This window comes from Psammomys obesus, unplaced genomic scaffold, assembly GCF_907164565.1.
Source record: "Psammomys obesus unplaced genomic scaffold, mPsaObe1.curated_primary_1811, whole genome shotgun sequence".
NCBI lineage: Eukaryota > Metazoa > Chordata > Mammalia > Rodentia > Muridae > Psammomys > Psammomys obesus.
Window position 1 is genome coordinate 4721900 of NW_026587216.1, and position 24536 is coordinate 4746435.

Genomic DNA, 24536 nt, shown 5'->3' on the forward strand with positions numbered 1-24536 from the left:
GAAAAAGCCCTTGATTATGGTAGCATTATGATAGAAAATGATACTGATAGAACAGTTTTAATGGACTATTAGGGTAGATAACACCTTGAGAAATGAGGAAATAGTAATGTAAGAAGTGGTAATGACTTACGGAAATTCTAATCACTACCACTTGGTTGTTTGTAAGATTGCAGATAAACTGTTTTCTTTAGAATGCACACACAAGAGAAAGTGTTATGGGCACTGGTTTCAATAAGGACGGTGAGCTCTGGAATAGGTGTGCAGAAACATGGCCATCTGAGCGTGAAGGACAGCCTGAAGGGGTTCAAGAGAGGATAGAAAGAACATGAATGATTAAAGACTTCTGATTCTCATCCAAATACAATAATCAGAACTGATTTAACCTCATAAACCAAATGAAAAACATTACTCCCATGAAAACATTAAAAAAAGAAGTTAAAAACACAACACAGACAAAACTTTTTTCAAGAAAGAAAAAAATCAGCCAAATTACCCAGTCAGGAAACAGAAAAACAATGAAAAAGGACCAAACTGGCCATAAGTAGCAAGGTGGTATACTCAAACATCACCAGCAACAATTAGATAGAATGTAAATGACCTAACTCCTCAGTTAACACAGAATGAATATTGCCAAGTTAAAAAAAATAAGAGTCAACTGACTTTAAATATAGATACAGATCACTTAGAGTAAAATGAGGGGGAAAGGTATAGGTCCAGTATAAAACAGGAAATTATGTGACTGTACCAATGTCAGATAATGTAATTCTTCATACCTCCCCCCCCCCCAGCAAGCTTTCTCTATGTAGCCCTGGCTGTCCTGGCACCCACTCTGTAGACCAGGCTGGCCTCAAACTCCAATATTTAGCTGCCTCTGCTTCCTGAGTGTTGGGTGAGCTACCACTGCCAGGGCCCAGTGTCAGACAATGTAAACTTGAGAGCAAAGAATAATATGGAGAACAACGAAGTTTATTTTATAGTGATGAGGGCATCATTTTAATCAAGAGAACTGAACACTAGATCTTCAAAATACACAAAACTAAACAAAGTGAAGTAGACAAACCCCTAGGTAAAATGAGAAATTTCTCTTTCAGCCGTTGATAGTTCCAGCCTGGCAGTCAGCCTGGATATGATAGACTTGAACAACAGCGTCCACCAACATGACACAGCTAACTTGTACAGAGCACTCCACCCAACCACAGAAGGCATCCATTCTTCCCAGGTGCCTTTGAACATGTACTAAAGAAAATAATTATCTACTATAATACATAAACCAAGTATCAGTTACTTTCTGTAGACTCCAGTGGCACTAACTGTGTTTTCAGGTTCTAACAGGCGTATCTAATCCAGCCTTTAGACATTGTCATCTGCAAAATTCAGGCCAAGGAACCACAAAATGGAGCTGATGGAGGCCCCCTCCCTACATCGCATATTACATACACTAAAGTCTTACCGTGTTTTAAGGAAGTTTGCACTAACATGATCCCCAGGTCATGGGTTGGACAGGCCTGCCATTGTCATAAAATTGAACTAGAAATCGTTTACAAGAACATCCTCAGGACAGTTTCCAAATGTTTGAAAACTAAGTTGCTTCTGGTTAACCTATGGATTGAGATCTCCAGAGAGGAAATCTAACTCAGCTTGCCCCAAATGACAGCTTACCAAAACTTGTGATAGGCCTCTTAAAGCTGGAGTTTGGGGAAAATTTACAGCAATGTGCACTGGTATTAGTAGAGAAGGGACATGGGGCCGGAGATGGCTCAAAGGTTAAGAGCACTTGTTATTACAGAGAACCCGAGTTCAGTTGCCAAGTGGCCAGCACCCACATGGTGGCTCACAACCATCTAGCATCAAGCACGCATGTGGTACACAGACAAACATGCAGACAAAACACTCCAAACATATAAATGAATCTTGAAAAAAAAAAACCCAAAAAACAAGAGCCTCAAATCAATGTTCTTAGCATCTTCAAAGAGAAACTAACAGAAAATAATGGAGTAAACTCTTAAGTAGAAGAAAAGAAATAATAAAGACCAAAGTAAAAAAGCACTTAAACTAATTAATAATAGAAGAGATTAATGAAACCAGAAACTTGGTTTCTTTTTTGAAGAGATGTATAAAATTGATATGGCTTAACTACACAGATTAGGAAAAATTAAAAAAGCTATAGATTGCCAATACTTGGAAAATGGCAAAGCAACATCTAATATACATGACTTAACTATTCAGAGGTGAGAAGAGAATATTGACAGCAGCTTTCTACCAATCAGTTTGATTGTTTGGATGATGTGGACAGTTCTTTTAAATGACAAACCTTCCAGTCACGGTCAAGAAGAAGTAGAGAATTCTGATAGGTCTTTGTCTTCTAAAGAAATTGATATTATAGTTAAGAAAACTTTTCGTTAGCATCGTTGATGGATCCTGCCACACATTTTGCCAAGGGAGGGGAGAGTTGGCAAAGAGAAAAAAAAGTTAGTTTTCTAGAAAATTGAAGAGGAGTGAAAAACTTAACATTTCCTTTATACACCAGCATTAAGCTGATACTAAAATCTGATAATGACCTTACAAGAAAGTGACAGACCAACCATCCTTCATGCACATAGTTGCAAAAATTAGAAACAAAATCTAACCATATCAATTATAGCAGCTTATTAGTAGGATGCTTCAATCTACCCTGCGGATACAGAGTTGGTGTTCAGGAGAACTTCAGTCTGGAGCTAGGCATGTAGCAGCATAGGGGAGGGCAGGCCAAGCACACACAAAGGCCCAGGTTCAATCCCCAGTTCCATTATAGAGGAAGTAAGTTTAATTTTCAATATCTTTAATTTAAAAAAATATGAAATCACTGATAAGAGTTAAGATTTCCAATGTTTATTTCTGATAAAAATTCTCAGCATAGTAAGAAATAGAAAGAAATAACAGGCCTAATACAGCACAACTGGGAATTTGTCATGAGTAACTAATATAAAAGAAGCTGTATGTTTAAGGCAATTCCTTGAAATATTGTTTATAAGTGAAACTTTAAAGCAACATAAATGTCCTAAAGCAAAGGAGCTTGTTAAATAAAATTTAGAACTTCAATAGACATGCCTTAGATTGGAAAATATATTGTCCTTTGTTGAAGAAAATGAAAAATTAAATTTACATTTATTTTAAATATTAAGTGATAGAAACATATGCATTTGAATATAAGCTGGGAAAGAATAAAATAATATGCTCTGTTGTGGTTTGGGGAAAATTCAATGTTCTAAATTATTTGTTTTCTAATGTTTTGAAAATGTAAATCAAATTAAGATGAAATAATTGTTTTCAACAATTAAGAAGAGGGTCTTTGTTAACCCTGGGTTTCTTAGGAACTGATAGCCATCCCTAAGAAGGGCAGGTCTACCCAGTTTCAGCAAAGCAAGCATGCCTTCCTTTTTTTCCAGGAAGAAAGGGAATCCAAATTTTATTGGATTGTTAACTTCAACAATCTTTCAGCTTTGGCATAATTTTTAAAAGATACTTAAATTGTCAAAACTCAAAGGGCCAAGAAATCCTCCAGAGAGCAGGACCTGTTGGGAGAGAGAAGCTGGGCAACTTCTCCCGAGGTCTAAATACAAAAGTGAGTTCTGTCTGAGTTCGCCTACTAGGAGCTTGTGGAACAGTTGTTACTTGGTTTTTCGTTTTTGAACTAGAAGAACAGAATCCAAAAGCTTAGAGTAATGTATTGACAGAGCTCAAGAACTATCGAGAGAAAACTAAGTACTCTGAATTGAAAAATGTTGAAAATCTCTTTCAGGATCTCTGTACATATACATGATTCTTTCTGCTCTTTAAAAATTGCCAGTGGACAAACATGGCAGTTTGAATAGAAGACAGAGAAAAGCCTCAAGAAGTTGAGTGAAGTGTTTAAAATAACTTCAGTATTACCTGCACTTTGGTTAACCAGAGAAGCAAGTTAAACATTGAATACTGGTATCTACTAAAGGAGTGTGCTTTATAAATGCCAGTAGATTAAATTTCCTTTTATGATGTTGAAATCTTATTGAGAAGAACTTCGCTGGATTTTTGTCCAAACATCACAAAACTGTCATGGCATAAATAATGCTCTTGGTCCTAGTCGAGACCACCAGATCTCTGGAATGCCTTTTCTGTCAGCCCTTCAGTTCTTTAGAGGGATCCAGGAATTTCAGAAGCACACTGTCAAGTATGCAAGTGCATTTTTGCAGGCTTGGGGGAAGGGGAGATGAGGACCTGGGGTGTAGGCCCAAGTAAAACATTTATGTGTTACACATGATGAATAAAATGAGACTGACTTTCCTCCTTTTGTTACAATTCCAGGAATGCTTTCCTTGTACAAAACTTTCAAATCTATCTCCTCTGTTTTACAGGTTTTGTTAGATTTAAGGATTGCAAAACATTGACTAAGAGGCTATGCAAACAATTATTTCCCCAAAGAGCTACCAAGTCATATATTTATTAAAATTTGTGGGGTTAAATCTTAAGGGAGGTTTCAGTCTTACTAATGTAGCATAGATAGGCCAGGAAAAAATGAGTGGGTAACGTAGGCTACGGCCATCCTACTATTTGAGTGTTGCCCAGGGAGACCTACTCCTGAGGTCTTCAGCCAAATTCTCGAGGCCATTAGGATTTGTCTGAGCTGTTACTGTTATTTCCTTCTTGTTTATTATAAATAATGGAATCCAAATTTTAGCGGAACTATTAAAGAGCTAATCTAGTCTGCTCATCTTGTGGTTGGGAATTCAAAGCCAAAGCCACACGAAAATTCGGCCCGTGAGTCTGAGCACTGTAGGGAGTGTCTTGTCACATCAGCACAGACTCCTAGGGGAACAATCAGAGGACTCCAACTTTGAAGGAGCAATAGATGTTCATGCTCTCAGGGCCTAGCCAGTTACCCTTCCCATGTTCCAGGACTTATTAATGTCCAGCAGGAAGGGCTTTCTAAGCTCATGGTATTATTTTTGTTCCAGTAATAAATAATACGGCAATGTCGCATAGACCTAAAAAAAAAAATCAATTTCGGTTGCTCGTGTCAAATTATTTATAGACACAAAGGAAAGCAAATGTGTGAGTTTATTAGTCACACGTGTTGCCTAGTCAGAGCCAACATCTCTAGCTCAATAGCAAGCACAGCAGTGAGAATCCACCCGCTCACTGGTGCAGCCCGGAGTCGCAGCACTGTGTCGCTTTAATGACAAGACCTGGGTTCAAGTATTCCGTGTAGCACTTAGTTTCTCTTTATTCTTGGGACAGTGTACCAATGATTCCGTTGAGGTTGCCACAGTAGGTAAATTAGCCAATGGATAAAAATTCTTAGCAGCATTGCAATCTGGAGGAACGTGGATTTAAAGAAAACAAAACAACAACAACAAACAAGAAAAGAAAAGAAAACAAAACCCAAACTAGAAAAGACTTCCCTGATAAAATCAAACAGCTAGTAATTGCTGGACCCAGGATTTGAGCCTGGACTTTGTTACTGTGTAGCCCGTGCTTTTGTTCCTTAAATTTTTGTAGAGAAGTTTCTGATGGTTTGACTTTTTTTTTTACTCTATTAAATATTAACTCTTCATGTCAGGCAACAGAACTAACATAGAGTGTGGGGTTTTTGTTGTTGTTGTTGTTGTTGTTTTTTTTTTTTTTGGTTGAACTGAATATGTTGTTTTACCCATTTAGTTCTGGTCTTTGCCAATATTTAAAACAATGGAGAAACATTGTTTCTCTTCCATGAAAAGTTCATTTTGTTTTGGTTTTTTACATCGATTACCTAGACTGTATTCGGAGCAGGTATTACCATAGCTGAACTATAAGAATGATAACAGAGACCATGGTATGGTAGACCATGAATACATTTGCAGTATAAACCTAGGTACACATGTCCATTTTGGGGAGAAAACATGAGTATTTTGCAGAAATATTTATATGCCTATGAATAATAATCCTTGGTTACTTTAGTAACTCAAATGGTTGACGTTTTTGTAGCTAGTTTATTATGGAAGGTTCTGCAGAGAGTCAAAGATACTGACAGTCACTATTGGATTAATACATTTCTAAAGTTGTAGTTTGTATATGGCTGTGGCCATTTCTGGAAGGGTATTACTTCTCCTTTGAGTCTCTGCCTGCTGTTAGCTTTTAAAATCAAATCCAATTAAACATCACTGTTGTGATCCATAACTTTCCTTTTCAAAGTTGGGACCTGCCCTGCTTCTCTGGAAAATCCATTCTTGAGAGTTGTCATGAACATAACCACTAATAGACTGTTTAGCATCTGCAGAGGCCTTTTGTTTCCAGGATTTCACAATCATTGCTGTTTAATCCATAGAATATCCATGTGAGATAGGTAGATATATTCAAGCATCCAGATCTCCTGAAGGGGAATTTTGGTGCCTGTAGGAGTATTGTGATTGGCACTGACTGTCCTGATTTCCCAGAGGCCAGACACCTGGAGAGGCTTTGCTTCAGGCCCAGGTATGCACCAACATTTCAGCACAGGGGATTGATCTCTCTCTCCCTCCCTTCCTTCTTCCCTCTCTTCCTCTCTCTCTTCCCCTCCCTTTTTCTCCCTCTCTCCTGTTTTATGAAGACCCAGTGACTTTCTCCACCATTAGCCTGTAATAGACCCAGTACCTACATCATGTCATCCTATGACAAGGCTGTGAAGTAGATTCTGTCATTCCTGTTGGACAAACAAGAAAGCTAAGACTAGTAGGCTGCCCATGGTGAAAGAGCTGCAATGTGAGTCTAGTTCTGTCTAATTCCAAAGTCAGTTCTTCAGCTGTTACCAGATGCTGCCTTAAAAGTGGAGTGTAAGGGCTAGCTGATGAACATGCTGGGAGAACATGGAGAGAAGGCATGCAAAAGATAGGCTGGGCTAAAAAGACACATCTTTTTTTCTGAGGCAAAGCAACATCATGCAATTCTTACCCTCAAAGTGCTCATTAGAGCTTTTCCCTTTTCTGCCACCAATCATAACATCCCAAGTGAAAAGCATTTGTATGTTTTTCTTCTTTATTGAAACTTTTGTTGAAAAATGACCGTTCCACTGTAATTGCACATGTTAAAACCATACCCTGAAACTACTGAAAAATTAGCTTTAAAAAAATTATTAGGGACTTTAATTAAAAAAAAAAGAGAGAGAAAGAAAGAAAAGAAAACAAGTACATGGCAAAGATACGCGATTGAAACAAAAGAACCTATTATAGGTTTCTAGGTCCTGTGTTCTCTCCCAAGTCGTTGCTAGTTCAGTTTCTTGTGCCTTCCTTCAGAAATAGCCAGCGTTTGTCCTTGTATGAATGTGCGCCTACACATGTGTACATTCTTTTATGTTCCAGTTACATCTGTTGCCTTCTGCATAGTTAAGCCCTAAGTATATTGTTAACTTCAGAACTCTATTCTCTGAACATTGTCAGTATTGAATTTTAAAGAAAATATAGGTGTGTATTATTAATTGTGTCATTAAATGAAATACTCATAAATACAAGGAAGGTCAAATATAAGATTTGACTTTTCACTTAAGTGTTTTCACTTAAGTGTTTTAAATGCTAATTTCTGGGCTATATATGAGAAAAAAGTTATATATTAAGAATTGGATTCATAGACCTAGTATGTTTAATATTTTCTTTGAAATTTCTGTGTTTTCAGGTGTCTTTCTTCTAATGTATAAAAAAATTACATAACCATTACATGCTAAAGAGTAGGGTAATATAATATTTTGAAGCATTATATTTGGCTATAATGTTCAGTGATGTTTCAGGACATAGAAGATAATATGATAAAATTATATTTTATAGAAGATAATATTTTATCTTGGATATGTTTCTGGTATAAATACGTACTATGGAGAGCAAGCTTGAATTTTTCCCAAACCAAGGATCTGACTGGCTAAGTGTCTCAATGTACAAGACGAGTTGCTAATTCTTCTTTTTTTGTTTTCTAATTTTAGGTTTTAGTATAAAGGCAGTGCCATTCCAGAATGCCATCTTGAATGTAAAAGAACTTGGAGGTAGAACTTTTATACTCCTTTCTATATTTCCGCTTGACTGTACAAGTTTGTTATTCATGCATTACATGTAGTTAAAATGTGATAATTTATTCTAGGTAATTAATTTTTACTTTTCTCTTAATAATATATTTTGTAGTAATACTTCCTTCCCTTTGCATATCTATACACACACATAAGCAGTTATTCTAGAGTTGTAAGTAATATAAACTTTGCTTTCTTTTGTGCGAGTCAAAGGGTTACAGTAATGACAGCTGGTATGCTGCATCATTATTTTTACTTGTTAATTATTAGAAGAAAATTCATGAAGAGAATCTAAAAAAGTAAAATTAAGAAATAAGCTACATAGGGCAAGGAATTGTATTTAAGTGTGAGTTTATTCTACAGGTCTGATTGTATTCAGTCTTTTTAGAATCTATTTGTTCCGATAATAAATCTTTCCAATGGGTTCTTTGCTGGCCAGGCACATTTATTGGATAGGCTGTACCCCAAAGCATACATCAGTCAGTCTTTCATTGCACTCTCTGTCTGGCTTTTTTTTTTTTTTTTAGTGGGGGGGGGATTGTGTTTTATGTCAGTCGGGGTCTTAACCCATGCAAATAGATTAACAAAGAAATCAGTCAATTCAGTGAACCTACTCAATTCTCTTCCAGCCCAAGAAAATGCTGAGTGCCAGAGTTCAGTATAATATTGGTGAAAGTTCTCTTCTGTCTCCTTAATCACTGTGTGGTTTTTGTTGTGGTTGTTTTCCTTCTCCATCAAGGTCACTTCTAATTGTGACTTATTTTTAGTGCTGTGAAAGGGAAACATTCAGCTTTATGCCATCTTAATGCTTGATGCCTTCTTTTATTGCTCATTGAAGTGTTGACTGAGCTTCCCAGGTATCCATCAGTGTGACAGCCAATAGTGACTTTTACAGCATCAATATTGAAAAGCATCTGTGATTGAGCCATTACAGTTTTCTCCTAAGATGCTTGGTGTTGCCATTTGACTGCAGTCCTAGGAACATGATAGTGGGCAGGCAGGAAAACGCAAGCATCGTTGCAATAACTTCTGTGTAAAACGTCTTACGCCTGCTTTCTAATAAGTTGACTATTTTAATATTGCTTTGGTTTCTGCCAGCTGTTCTCCCAGTGACAATAAATTTTGTAGACGTTTTGGAGTCAGAGATCCTAATATAAAAATCTATAGATTCTAAGTGTATAGTTTGAAAGTCTCTTGGCTTTAATTATTAGGTCACATAAAAAGAACTTTCATTGAACATTCATCAGGTATAACATCAGACTTGTGAATTGGCAAGATATTTAGTGTATGAGTTTTTTGACTGAAATAAATAGTGAATGTTTCTGAACAGTTAAGAAAAATGAATGCTTGAATTTAACGTTGACTATATACCATTGAAATTGAGTGAATTAAAGATGAAGTTGGAGGATTAGGGACATATAGGATAGGACTATATCTTTTCCTAAGGTGGTTTATTTTCACTGCAGACAAAATCTGTGCCCTTACAATTGATGAGATGGGAATTGCAGTGGAGAGGATGCCATAGGGTTTGATTGTGTGTGTGTGTGTGTTCGTGTGCAAGAACAAATTTCTGGCCCAGCACAGGTTATGTTTCCTCCCTCAACTTTAACAACTTTCCATTGAGTAACCATCTATGGCAAAGGTAGGCTTCATAGTGTAATTTGTAGACTCAGTTTCATAGCCCCAGAGGTAGGCAGCAGAGGGAGTTAAGTTTTGATGGGTCACCCACTTGCTTATTGAAAACTTGGGGCCCAGGTACTCTGTCGTGTCTCACTCCGAAAGGAGCACGTGAGGAGTTGGGCTAGCACGTTTAAACATAATACAACTTTCCTGGTATTGAAAGTATATCTAAGAACTGAGGAAATCATCCCAATGTAAAGTTCTAGGCATTTAGGGAGGCATGTAACTTAGATTTAGTTCCCTGGGACCTATTTGATCAAGTATTCTAACTCAGGGGGAAAGAGCCGTGGGGTGACAGGCGACCTGTATTCACCAGGGCTGTTACTCAGAGACAGAGTCATTGGAGTTTAGTCAGTTTGGGTGTACGGAAAAATACTAAATCCAAGGGAGAAACGCAAGAAAGGGGATGATAAAGGCAGGCAGATGATAAAGTGAGAGCTAAGGAAGCAATGAAGTGTATTATGAGGAAGGAACAACAATGGTCTTCATCCTGTGGTTAACCCAGGAGAATGGCATGCCCTGTTCCTCCCAACCAGCCCGCAGAACCGTCCTCAACCCTTCAGGAAATTCCAAGGCTTTCCATCACTCCCCTTTCCAACTTAAAGTTAAATTTCTTACTATTTTCACATTTCCTAAGGAGAAATGGCATGAGATGAAATAACAACAATTAAGGGAGCCAAGTTAAATGAAAGTCACCTCAAATCATCTTAGTAACAAACTGTGTTTGCACATAGAACTGATCCATGTTTTGTATATATCACATGTGAATGTGTGTGTGTGTGTATATATATATGTAATATACACACACACACACACATATACAATATATATACTATATTGAGATACATAATGCTATGCTATGTTATCTTTCATTTCTGTTTTGTGAGTCTCATTCACGTCAGTTCCTTCTTACGTACTATTTTCCTACAACTGACACAGTCATTCCACCACAGTGTGCCTAGGGCTGAGAATAAGTCTGAGTAAAACACAGCCCCTGTAAGTTTGGTGATAGAGGACATCCTGAATATACTTGTAGGAAATGAATGAAAATCTGGAAAATGATGAAATGAATGGGGACAAAACAACTACCAAAGCTGTAGAGAAGTGACGACATAAAGACAGATAGCAGTACTGCCTGGCAGTATGATGGGCCAGCTCAGTGTCCAGTTTTCACAAGAGCTTGCCCTCTGCAACTTACCTGACACGCCTGCCAGGCTGCACTATGGTTTTAGTGCACATATTAACCATAGTGCCGATGGTTTTAGTAGCATGTATTAATTATATATCTGAATGGGTTTTATTGTGACATTTATGTACACCTATAAACAACTATTTTGGTCGTATTTACCCTCTTACCCGCTTGTCACCTTCCTATTTCTGTTGATTCTCTCTCTTCCCAACCATCCCTTCCCCAACTCCCCTTTTTTAAAATAACCCAGTGAGTTTAGGTTGCCTACATGAGCTTGGGTAAGGGGATGCTTACAAGTCTTTTGGCATCTTAGCAGTGGCTACATCATTGCAGAAAGTGGCTCCTGGCCTCCACGGCAACTGTACTGCCAGTAGCTCCTCAGGGAGGACTAGGGCCTTGTGAGCCCCTCTCCAGTCCATGAGAGGGTGTTGACAGGATCAATTATGTGCAGGTCGTCACAGCACTGTAAGTTCATAAATGCAAGGGCCCTCATGTCCAGAGGACAGTGCTCTATAATACACAGACTATTTAAGTGTCACACATGTGTGTGCTCTTTAATACACAGACTCTTTAGGTGCCATGCACCGTGCCAAATAATTCATATGTCCTGTTCCCTGCATAAATATACATGAGCCTATTTGCTCACATCCCCTTCTCACAGGGCACTTAGTCAAATCCAGCTTGCGAGATGATGGTGCCCCCTGTTCTCCATGAAATCATAATAAATGAGAATGGCCAAGAGAAAGAATAGTAAGGGAGAAACAGAAAGTCCTGTTCTGATTCAGTCATTCAGCAAGTATCTCCTGAGGATATGTGATTCTCTAGGCTTCTTTCTAGGGAGTTTTGATGGCTGTAGTTATAAAGACAGCATGGTATAGTCCAGGTGATAGACAGGAGGAGGGAACCTGTGTCCTCCTTTAGTTAAAGCAGGTATCAGTTTCTACAGGACTAGAAGAGATGGCTGGATTAATGCTTTCCTAATGCTACCTAGCCAAAGCAGGTGTTTACACCGTCCCTGTGAGGCCCTTTTACTATTTTCATGGAGCTGATTTTACCGAAATTAGTATAAAACTCCTCCTTTAGTTTGACATCATTAACCTGCTTGTTTCTTGGAGGTATGGTCTCACTTACAACCCAGTTTGGCTTTGACCCTGTAGTCCTCTTGCCTTTGCCTCTTGGGTGCTGAGACGTCCAGGCCTGTGCTCCTTCTTGCTTTTACTTTTCTGGATGTATTACCAGATACCTAGCCTTGGGTGGACAGATGGGTTATTATTTCAACAAACTTTTCCAGACTAAGTCACTGTGTTTGATTCTGGGCTCATCTATGTTTTCTTGTCTGTAAATGTGGTAACAACGGTTTCTAGGTCAAGTCATCTTATGGGGGCTAAATTAAGTGATGCTGGCCTGGCCTGTAGCTAATATTATGCAAGCCCTGTGTTCACTAAAATTATATTTTTCGCTACTCTCCCAACCATACACCACAAACATGCACACACATGGACACACATACATACACTCACACACACATATATACACACACATACACATCATACACCTCTCTCTCTCACACACAAACACATACACATTTACACACACAAATTAAAACAAACAAAAATTCAACTTTCAACAAAACTTTTTCCTCAGGGTCTTCTAAATTAACAAGGTTCAGATTAACTTCTTCCTTTCTATCCTGCCCTGCCTCCTCCATCTTTCTCTACCTCCTCCCCCTTTCTCTCTCTTTTTCTCTCTCTCTCAGACAATATACCCTTTTCTTCTGTTATGTTATATTTTTTGTTATGCCACCAAAATGCCACTTCTTTGTTTCAGCAACTACCATGACTTGGCACTCCACATGAGCTAATATTCAACATTTTATCTGTATGTTTGTCTGTCTGTCTATCTGCTTCTCTCCACCTTACCACTTCAACTTCTGTTTTCAGGTTTCACCTGTAAAAATCTCGTGTCTATCTTTACCTCCTAATTGTTCTGTATCTGGCTCATGTAATTCAGACACATTCCCAAGGTAGGTGATGCATACGGCGCTTAGCTGAGCAAAGAGCATTGTCTGCACAGCAGTGACATCACAGCTCTGATATGCTCTCATTTTAGAAATGTGCAATTCCTAAGTCTACAGATTTAAATATCTGCATTTATGGATGATCTTTTCCCAATTTGGAATTTTCATGTATGAATGGATAACATATAGAGATGAAAATCTGATTGTTTAGCAAACTTGGTTTTTGATTTACAGATGAAGATCCAGACACAGTAACATCCCCTAACTGAATTCTGGAACCATGAATGATTTTGCCAAAAGACTTGGTTTCCCCCTCTCTAATACTCTTATGCATCCTCCCCAGGCCACCGTCCCCTCCCAGTACCCTCTTGTCTCACAGTTGACATTCAGAAAGGCAAAGCAAAGCTGGCTTTTTAGCAGTTTGAATCTCTGATACTGCAGCATTCATGGCTGCTAGCTGTTAATCAAATGGAAAAAAAACATTTGAGGCGTATGTTTTGTTCTGTTTTGTTTTGTTGCTTGTTTGTGGTTCCCCGACCCTGTAAAGAAAAGAAGGCACAGAGGAGCTTTGGAAAGGGAAGTTGTCTGCAGTCACCCACTTGCCCAGCCTGCACAGTTGTGAAGAAAGGGTTCTTCAGGATTGTCAGCTCAGCCATTTTTTTTTTTTTTTTTTTTTTTAGGGCTGCGTGTTTGAACAGCCAGTTGTTATAGGAAACAGATGTTGACTGTGTCCTGCTTCCTTGTTTGCCTGGAGGAGCTGCCTCCTCACAGAGAAAGGTGCTGTTAGTTGTACTGCTGGCCTGTCCTGGTGCTGTCTCTAGCTTATTTGCATTTGTCAATTTCTCCAGAAACTGACCAGTGCAAACTTCTTAACAAGAAACCCAGAGAAGACAGCTGCCTGTGTCTCGTAATTTCTGCCTTTGTAGCCAGGCCATTTGATGTCCTTCACCTATCCCTGACCCCAAAGCTTTCTTGTTTCCCTTTGCTGAAAGTTACTTTAGAGGGAAGTACAGGTCTTTCATTTTTACCTGCACGCTCTCTTCCTTATGTTTATTATGAATTACTCCAGTGGCCCTGCACCCACATTTTATGGGGGGGAAAAGGCTCAGGATAGGTGCACAGACACATTTCTAACTCTGAGGGTTTTGATAACGGAGGAGTGAGACAGTGGAAGCCAAGGAGTTGATTTTGAGCTAGAAAAAGAAAAGAGTATAGTAAGGTAGACGTGCAGAGGTTGTTGTGGCCTGAGAGGGAGCCAGGTTCGCTAGAAAGTCCTGCTGGTGTCAGAGCAGCATGCCATTTGAAAAAAGTTCTGGGCATTGGCAGAGATGGGGTTGGGGGTAGGGGGACAAGGAATTGTGTCCAAGGCAAAAGGGAGCAGTGCAGAAGGAAGCCTAGAGAAGACCGCGTTCACAGAATGCTGTAGGACCATCTAATTAAGGGGACTATAGGCAGCTATACCCGAGAAAATATTCGTGTTCTGTATCTGTCTCAGAATCGTGAGGAAGAAATGTCACTCAGCAAGGAGTGTTCTCGCAGGACACCCTGCCACTCTGCGTCTAAGCCTCTTGCTGTGTTTTGATATCTGTAGAATGCAGGCATTACTACATCACCCCAACTTTATTTCCCAAGGGACTGGGCTGGAAGAGAAAAATTAAATTGCCTAAAGCTCCTTGGGAAAGATGCTTTAAGAACGGACAGTGGTATTCTTCACTAATTCTCCTTTTATAATCATGAATCTATTGTAATATGCAGTATCAAACAATTGAAGCTTCTTGATAGAGTATTGTTTCCTTATCTAGGAAAATAACCAGGCCTTTCTTGACTAGCAATAGCTGGTTGACTCCTGGCTCCCTGGGCCATGTACTCTATCACTTAAGCTCAGGCTATACTAGGGGAAATGATGTTGGTCTCCGGCCAACTCACTTGGATGGGAGTTAAAAGGCCACAGCTATCTGAATTGGTTGAACAGGATCCCAGGGTGGTGGTGTTCAAGCGTTTTTTACACTTGCTAAGGGAAAGCTGAGCCAAATAGTCAGCAGAGCCAAATAAATGAATCTAGAGGTCCAGAAGTCTGTTACTGGCTCATGTAGACCTGACCTTAATTTTTGTTTTCTCCTGGAGGAGTGCCCTAGGAAGTTTAAAAAATCTATCTTTTTGGTCTTAGTCCAGTGTAGTCTGAACAGTCCATTTCTGAGACTGTATACATAAAGATTTTTCTAGAAACTCGTTTCCTGGCCTTTTGACCCCCTGGCAACAGGGATCTCCTGTGCTTCTGAAGGTTGTACTGTTTGCTATTTGGGGAGGACCGGGTCATTCCACACTTGCAGCTCTACGGGCCGCACTCTGGGCACATTTGTCTTGCATTCTCAGCTTAGCTTTTTGTCTCTCACAAGGGAATAGGTATTACTGTTTCTCCCGGGGGTTACCATAATAACAACCAATTTCCATTGTGTATTCGGTTTCAGTGTGGTGTTGCAGCAGCAGCCCTGCAAGTCAGGAGACCAGCATTCTCCTCCAACAAAACAAGCCGTGGGACCTTGGGCAAGGCCCTTAGCTTTTCCAAAGCAGTTTTCTTTTCGATGCTGATAGCCAGTGATGCTGATCGCTCTTCTCCCCTTGGAGTATAACATAAACCAGGCATTTGACCTTGGAACTAGTGTGTGCTTTCCCCTGGAAGTTGTGACTCTTAGAGGGCACCTTGAGCTACTGCAGAGGGTGGTACATCCTTGGGTGCTTTCTTTCACTTCCATCAATCTCAGTTACTTACTTCCTCCTTTAGTGATGGTAGCTAGTTTATATTTTTGTGTTATATGAGCAGGAGATACACACACACACACACACACACACTTCATATATTATATCCTATAGCTGGAATGAATACAGGATGCATTCTTTGTTAAGATGGAAAAAAGGAGATTTCACGGAGGAACAAAACAGACAAAAACCTATAGGACAAAAGCCATGGACGGAGCAATGGGCTCAAGTTATGAATGAGATGAGATGGGAGACTTATAAAGCATTAATAATGCATCCTACCTAGAACCACAGTTTTAGGACAGAGGGTACATGTTAATTTATTCCTCAAGACACTAGAGTAGTGATAGAGCCTTTAGAGGAAAAGGTTGGCTTGTCAGTGTTTAATCCATGTTACTGAATATCAGCTGTACACCTGTATACAGTTCCTGCTGTGCAGATTTATCTTTGTACTTGTGCACACATTTATACAACCGTCCTTGAGCTCAGTTATCACGGGAGATGGGTACTGGCCATAGTGATCCTGTAAGCACTCAGCTTTTGTTGGACTCTTACAGTTTTAGCAGCATCTTGGCAACTGGGGAGGAAGTGATGTGCTCTCAGTGTATATCACTTGCCAAAGTAAACTGAGGTGGTGACACATCCAGTGCTGAGTAAAACAGATGGTTGACATTGTTGGTAGCTTCATTACTTGCTGATTTTTAATTTCCTGAGGTCCAAAGTATTGTAAAAAGACTCCATTGAAGATGCATGATCATTTAAATCTCGAAGTTACCAATATTCTGAGAGGTAATAGTGTGAGCCATTTTATTACATAAGGTTAGTTACAAATTTCAATATAAGCATATAAAGTGATTGTATTTAAGTAACTTGCATTACTAAAAATTGAAAGTCTGAGTTTTCTTTTAAGGGTCTCTATTTTCCCTTCCTGTTCCAAACCTATAGTATTGAACACATGGTGTGTGTGTGTGTGTGTGTGTGTGTGTGTGTGTGTGTGTGTGTGTGAAAACTATCAGACAATGGCAAATTAAATCTATAACCAAGATAGCTTTAAGTCTATAACAAAGAAAGGAACACAAGACAAAGCCTAAGATACAGACAATGGAAACATGAAATAGAAGTGGAATTCATCAGGATTATTAATCAAAGAGCTCATCAGAGTTATTAATTGGAACTCTACATTTGGAGCTGTGCCTTTATTTTTCTTTTCTCCTTGCACTAAGTAGTGGATAGCAGCTGTGTTTACCCACAAACTAAATCCTTGACTGTGGGTGCTAGACCCAGAGAGGTAGGCCAGTGTCTCAATATATACCGACTGCCAGGTGGGTTAGAAAGCCCACACACACAGGAGACAAGCCACTTGTCTGTCCCCATTAATCACTGAAAACAGACAGTGGTAAACAAAAGAGCTGGCAGACAGAGATTCTCAAACAAAGATGAGCATGTAATTATGACACACCACAGTGTGAACAAAGTCAACACCATAGAGGAGAGATACCCAGTCAAAAAAATGGGAAGAGAATGTATCAAAGACCTGGAGGTAAGAGAGTGATCAGGAGGTACTCAGAGAGCTAGAGAAAGGCTTTGCGTTCATGCGAAAGAATAAAACACGGCATTTAGAATTTAAATTTGAGTTTAAATTTTTAAATAAAAATATTGACACAACTTACATGTGAATTACAGCAACTAAAGATTGATCTAGAGAATTTTCTCAGAATGCCATGCAAAATGAACACTTTGAAACTATGCGGGTGGGGGGGAGAACTGTAGGAGATAGTTCTAGAAGTGGGTTGTGTATGAATGAATGTCCAAATTTAATGTGTTCCGAGTATGGAGTGGTAATGGAAATAAATGATTGATGACACCTTACACACACTCATGCATGAGCGTACATGCCTGCATTACTTCTTTATTTTTAACTGTATGTGTATGGTGTGTGTCTGTGTGTCATGTGTCACATGGATGAAGTTAGGGACAGACAAAGTAAAAGAAGCACAGAACCTGTTATTCTTACTTGGAGTGTAGATTAAAATTGATGATAGAAATTTACTAAGTTTACCTAAGGACATAGATGGCAACAGTGAAAATTGGGTGACATACATATAAATGGATTAAAAAAAAACAGTTCAAAAGGCTGTATGCTTAAGTCGTGTAATAAACTTAGACAGTGGAAAGAGAGTTCCTCTAGAATCAAGTGCATTTTTTTTCTTCATGAAAACGGTTTTGTTTTTTGTTTTTTAAAGAATGAATTTTAAAAGGATTTTTATTTGGCATATTTTATGTGCATGTTTTCCCTGCATGTGTGCATATGCACCATGTGCATTCCTGGTGCCTGTGGAGGTCAGAAGGCATTGAATTTCCTTGAACCAGAATTATTGATGGTTATGGGAGTCAATCCTGAGTCCTCTGCAAGAGCAACAAGTACTCTTAACCACTGAGCCATCTCATCAGCACCTCAAGAATGAAACATTTAAAAATTGAAATATAAAGAGAAATGATGAATTCAGGGGAAAAAGATAAAATCAGCAAAAGCTATGATAAATAAAAAGCATATATATCACAATAATTATAAATAGATTAAATACATTTCAAAACACCATAAAAATAACTTAACTTTGACAAGATAGTTCACCAAGATATATGGTAAGACAAAAATAAAGGTGTAGAAATGTCATTATAAAGCTATCATTGTAAAACAAGTCTTAAGTAACATTAATTCAGATGAGCTAGAACAGAAATTATTAAGTAGACTACAAAGATTTTATGCCACTACACTGAGATGGCTAAATAATTACAACTCTTAAAATACTCAGTCACACAATTCTGAAAGCCAAAAGTAAGGACTGTAGGAAAATACTAATAGATTTATAATCAGGAAAGGAATTCAGCCTGGCTTCTTCCAAAGACCACCGATCACAAAGTAAAACAGTAAAGGATTGGATAGCAAGTTAGTAAGCTTGATCTAATTAATAAGTATGTATTTTTGATTTTTATTTATTTATTTTACTTAAGCAGCCTTTAATAAAGTTGTGTATGAGATTCCTCTACTCCTGCATCTTCTCAATCCCTCCCTTTTTTCTACGGGTCAGAACTTGGCTTTCCTTCCGAGGATTTTTCTTGTGGTCTTTGTCCCGCTTCAGTGTGGTGATATCAGCCCACCGTGCTGGGGGGATGTCCACATGAGCAGTTGTGCTATGAGCCTTTTCTTGCTGCTAGAGATGGCAGCAAGATAGCTTTATATGTGGGCTACGTTGCCAATCTGCTGGCCTTTGTAGTGTCCTTGGACAACTTGAACTTCATCACACTTTAGAATGGCCGTAGATCAAACATTATACTTCTGTCTTAGCTCTTTGGAAAGAGGGGAAGACATGACCTTCTTTCAAAAGTGAGAAGGAGCATTGAAACAACTTTCATGGTTCTGCATTGGTGAAATCACAAAGGGACTGGACATCATTTTGTTGTGATAGCTGCAAAAGGGAAAAGGTCTACATGTGACTTCTGTTTCTGATAATCATGTATTTTATACTGAAATTGAAACTGTATGTTTCTTTGAAATATATATAATTTTATACCAATTACCATATTTGGGCTTTCCAATTGAAATCCATTAAAAGCAAATCAGACAAGGGAAAAAAAGGCACCAAACAACATTTCAAGGCATTCTAACCCTATGCCATGAACAAAATTTAAATCTATGTGGTTTCACTATTCTGTTTTAACCTTTTTTTTTTTTTTAAATCCCATAAAATTTCCACTAGGAAAAAAAATACGAGAAAAATCGTTGTGACTTTGGGTAGGGATACGATTTATTAAAGTATTCCTTACATTTAAAGACTTCTGCACTTTGAAAGAAAATGAAAGATAAACCATAACTAAAGAAAAAGCACTATTTGTAAATTCTCATAGAGCACTTGAATCTAGATGTAAAAAGAACAAGTACATTTAAATTTTAAGAAAAATGTTACGTAAAAGTGGATAAACGGTGCACATATCTGGGTATTTGCTTATGGAGATGGGCAGCGTCTAGTGGTGGAGACATGTTTAAAGTACTGCATCTGTGTTAGTATCTGTCTAAAGGGAAAGTAGTCTGACTGGTACCTCGCCTACACGTCCAGCACAAGTATGAAATCATGCATGGAACTTTCATAGTGTCTAAAAGGACAAGGCATCGTTCTGTCATGACTAGAAAAGGAAGTAAATAGAGATGGGGATAAACAATACTAGCCTTAAAATGAAAATAAACTGTAAAAATCACTTTAAGACAAAGTCTTGTATGTAAATGTTCCTAGTAACTTCATTTATTATATCACAAAATGACACTGATCAGTGGATAGAGAAATTACAGTAGATCTGTATGGTAGAATACTATTTAGTAATTAAAATAAGTAAGACATTGGTACCTGCAACGATACAGATGGATCTCAAAATAGGGCTAGTGAAAGAAGGCAGACAAAAATAAAATTGTATTGCTTTATAGGTTAAATACATATACATGGAAAATACAAGCTAATATTTAATACCCTGATGACTAATGGTTGTCTGTGGATGGAGAGAAAGAAGACAAGGGTAGGAAAAGAAGACAGAAGCTTAAAGAATTCATTAGAACACTTTTGAGATGATAGATACATTTATTGTCTGGGTTTAGAGAATGGTGTCACATGCATACATATGTGAAACTTACCAAATTCAGTTAAGTTTGCACAGTTTATTACTTGTCACTCATACTATGTAAAAACAAAATGAAAGCATGATGTGTCCCTTAAAATAAATATGGTTTTAATCATCTCAGGTTAAAAATCATTATGCATATGTTTCTGGTGGGATCTTGGGGTTTTCCCCCCTCCTTTAAGTTACTCTCCAATTAAAATATGCATAAGGAAAACACTAGGAAAAAACTATAGCAATTGCTACATAATCATTTACAACTGATCATTAGGTCTGCATATTAAGAACTTAAAATGCTAAGGTTAAGATGTTTTCAGGTCTGTTGGTTTAATATGCAGCGTTTTAAAATCTCATAGCTTGCTAATAAAAGAAACCAGAATTAATCTGTCTGTGTGCAGTAGCATGCAATTAATGAGAAGAAATGTGCATGGCAGATTCATTACATAAAGAGAGAGAAATTTCTCAGCATTGCCCAGATGTGGCTCATACCAAAGTGGAACCATACTAATGCAGTGTTCGCTTTTCAACCTTGATTCTATGAAAGGTTTCTTGATGATTCCCACTGTTGGTAGAACGTAGGTTTTATAGAAAGCAGTGGGATGGGGAAACAATAGCATTAAGATGAAAAAAAATACATTTGAAAGTTTCTGCTTCAAAAGCATGGAAAATAATTGTAGCTTTGAAATCCATTGTGTGCGTGTATGTGTGTGTGTGTGTTTGTGTGTTTCTATGTGTGCAGTACCACTTTTGGTTTTTTATAAAACTTTGCAACTTCAGTTCATCTTGTTGGGCTGATCTTATGTAAGCCGTATGTTATCCAGACTTTACGTGTGCATTAGTTTTCCAGCCATGCTGTACAGTGACATGAAAAGTGAGAGATTTCCCCTTTTTCATTTTTCTAGGTCTCTGGGAAATACCTGATTGAAATTGTTGTGGGATTTCTAAAACAGTGTTTAAGAAGTGTAATGTTAATGTTTTCTGTCTCTCTATTAGTTGCCATCGGTGAGGTCCACAGCATGGAAGCTGCCACTATAATCTTCATTTTTGTTGTTTTTGTTTATTTGTTTGTTTGTGTAGTATTAAACCAGGGGCCTATGTATCCCTTTTTTTTCTTTATTTTTGTTTGCGTGTGTGTGTGTGTGTGTGTGTGTGTGTGTGTGTGTGTGTGCGCGTGCGTGTGTGTGTGTGATACACCGTCTCTCTATGTGGCCCCAGCTGCTATTCTCGAAGTTTCTATATTTACCAGGCTGGCCTCAGAGATGTATGTGCCTCTGCCTCCCAAGTGCTGGGAGTAAAAGCGTGCACCACCACGCCTGGCTCCTCTGGGCTATTGATTGTAAATTTAGAGTCTATACATTTTTAAAAAGGAATCCTTAATCTTAAAATAAGTTGGTACTGGCTATTTGCCAGAGTAGTAGTGAGATGAATATATTATTAACAAGTTCATTATTTAGGGAGGAGGGACAGAGTGCTAACTTTGTGTGTGTGTGTTTTTCCATTTTTCCCCTCAACTCTTCTAAGCAGATTTAGATAATCATCCAACTTCTTTTGTATTAATTAGGTTGAATCTGTCTATTGAGATGGGTAGCCTCCAGGGAAGGCAAAAGTGCAGGGCTATCTTTCTTGGGTATGTAGTTGTCAGAGCGGGATGGAGGTTAGGACTGCCCAAGATGGACAGGTTAAGGTCTTTCAAATGTGGCTTACCTCGGATGCTCTTACGCTTTTTGTCTATAGTAGTCTGTTTTACAAACAGTTAAGTTATTGTCCAAGTAATCTCAAGTTGAACAAATGAAAATTCATTTAAGTAATAGTGGTGTTAAGAGCCAGGGGGATTGTGTCTTAGATATAGAAATAGACAAAAGATCCAAATTATTTAGGCATGCTTTCAAACAGACCTAATTTCTCCTTCTGTGTGTGTCCATGAAAAAAGTGGTAAGAGGCTTGGACTGTGAACACTGGAAACCATCCAACCCCACAGGAAGGGCTGCTGGCAGCTTCTGACAGTGCAGAGTTGAAATGTAGTCATTCCTGGGCCCCAAATTGATGTAAACACAGCTGTTTTCTTATAGTGCCATCAAAAGCTTATTTGCTCCCTACAATGAGTTTATTGCATGTGTTAGTATCATGGTTTGGTTTAACTTTCACTAGGGGATCTTTGCCATCCGTGGCTGAAATAAAATGAATGAAAGACAAGACAGTACTAAACACAAGCACTTTGTGCCGGGGGCGGGGGGGGGGTCACTTTGAGTCTCTTCAAGTCTGTAGAGGATCCAGGAATGTATGTAGGCATTCGAGCCCAGGGAGAAAGATCTGAATCCAGTCATATTCCTACCCAGGTAATGTACATAGCATGTTGCAGATACCAGGCGGAAGCGCCTCCGACTGTAAGGAGTAACTGTTAGCAGTCTTTGCCATGCTCTGGTTTGGATTGCTCGGTTTTGGAATCCAGCATGTTGACTAGCTGTCTCCTTGCCCTGCCTGTAGTTCAGGGCCACCTTTTGTCCTGGTTGAGGGAGTTGATGATTCCATGCTTTGAGCTTTGCCGCTCCTTCCTATGTCTCTCTGGAGGTTATGATAGTTATGATAGCCAAGTGTTGATCTTGCGATGGGAGTCAAAGGACGCTGCTTGGTCCCATTACTTTATCAATCTAAAACAGTGGACTACTTCCTTCTCTGGTGAAGCTGCCCATTCCTTGCTTGCCCTCGCCTTCTGGTTGCTAGATACAGCTTCCTTCTGATCACTGGAGAAAAACAGGAAACACCAAAGGTCAATTGATGCCACCTCACGTGGGTCCCCTCATTCAGCTCTGAAAGAGATTTTATATAAAGTATAGTGATTTAGGGATTCTTTATTTCAATTAAATTGTGCCCCTCTCTGAATTGACCTGCCTATTGAGCCCTAAAGCAGTTAAGAAATATTTATGAGAAGGAATAAGAAGTGAACTTGGGTTTTGTCTACCAGGGCATTTGTCAGTAATCAATGACCAATTCTTTTATTGTGCTATGCACGATTTAATAAAAAAAAAAAAAAAAGAAAAAGGACATCTTAAAACAAAGTTGTTATGATTTGTCACTCAGTAGCTAGAAGGAAATCCTGTTTTGTACTGGTTTGTGCAGGAAGCTTTGGGTACTATCCAAATTTTAAGGATTCTAATTGTTTATCCAGTTGATTGCTTGCATATAGTATCTTGTTAACATAAATACTCAGTCAGCGTGATTACAGCAATTTAGGTTAATAGGTATTGTCATCACTGGGGTCTCACCATATACTCACCTGTGGGTACTATGTTTTTGCAAACAATTTTCCCAATCTAGTTTCTCTACTTTTTGAAATATTGCTGAAATCCTGTTTAAAGAATTTTATCAGTTTATATAAAATCTGGATAATAATACAGGTACAGTTTTGAAAGTTTTTTTTAAGATACATTACAAAATAATTGTAGATCTTGTAAAACTTTATCTCATATTTTATTTTGGTGTTTTATTACATTTTATATTTGATTTATATATTTTTCTGATGCATAAATTGAGTTTAAGATTATCTTGTTTAGACTGGATGTGGTGTCTTAAGCCTTTAGTCTTTGTATTCAGGAGGTGGAGGCAGTTGGATTTCTGTGAGTGAAGTCAGCCTAGTCTGCATGGCAAGTTCTAGGTCAGCCAGTACTATGTGTTTAAAAAAAAGAGAAGAAAAGAGAAATGGTCTTATCTAAATATTAGTCACTGTGATATTCTGCTTCTGTTATTTCCTTGTCCAATTTTGCCATAAAAACGTTCTTACTAGTCAAGTTTGCTGACCTTAAAAAAAAAAAAAAAAAAAAAAAAGTCCCTGAGTCCCACCACCTACAGCTATCATATAAATGTTGACTTCACAATGAAGTTCTTTGGAGAAAATCTCTTTAGGCTGTTGTGAAATTAAGCTCTTCTCCCCCTCCTACTGTCATCTAGGACAGCGTGTATTCGATCCTGAACAAAAGAGCAAAGCTGGTATGGGTTCATGAGTCTGGGAACTCCGAGATGAGTATTTTCTTCCTTTCTCGTTCCTTTATGACCTGTGCTGTGATCACTACCTCTGACTTACCTTGTCTTACTAGTTAGAAAGGCTAAATGATAACCTTGAGTGACATTGCAGCCGTTAACAACTTCTTCTTCTTCTTCTTCTTCTTCTTCTTCTTCTTCTTCTTCTTCTTCTTCTTCTTCTTCTTCTTCTT

At 38.4% G+C, this 24536-nt stretch overlaps 1 protein-coding gene across 4 annotated transcripts in view; it reads left to right on the top strand.

Annotated features, from left to right (window-relative positions):
- Window positions 1–24536, top strand: part of Arl15 (ADP ribosylation factor like GTPase 15) — a 368038-nt gene that overhangs the window by 132915 nt on the left and 210587 nt on the right. For 3 of the 4 annotated variants that reach the window (XM_055603618.1, XM_055603619.1, XM_055603620.1), the window contains one exon: window positions 7940–7999. The exons of the other annotated variant lie outside the window; for it this stretch is intronic. In XM_055603618.1, the coding sequence (XP_055459593.1) occupies window positions 7940–7999 (60 nt within the window). The remainder of the gene's footprint in view (window positions 1–7939; window positions 8000–24536) is intronic. 4 annotated transcript variants of the gene reach the window in all.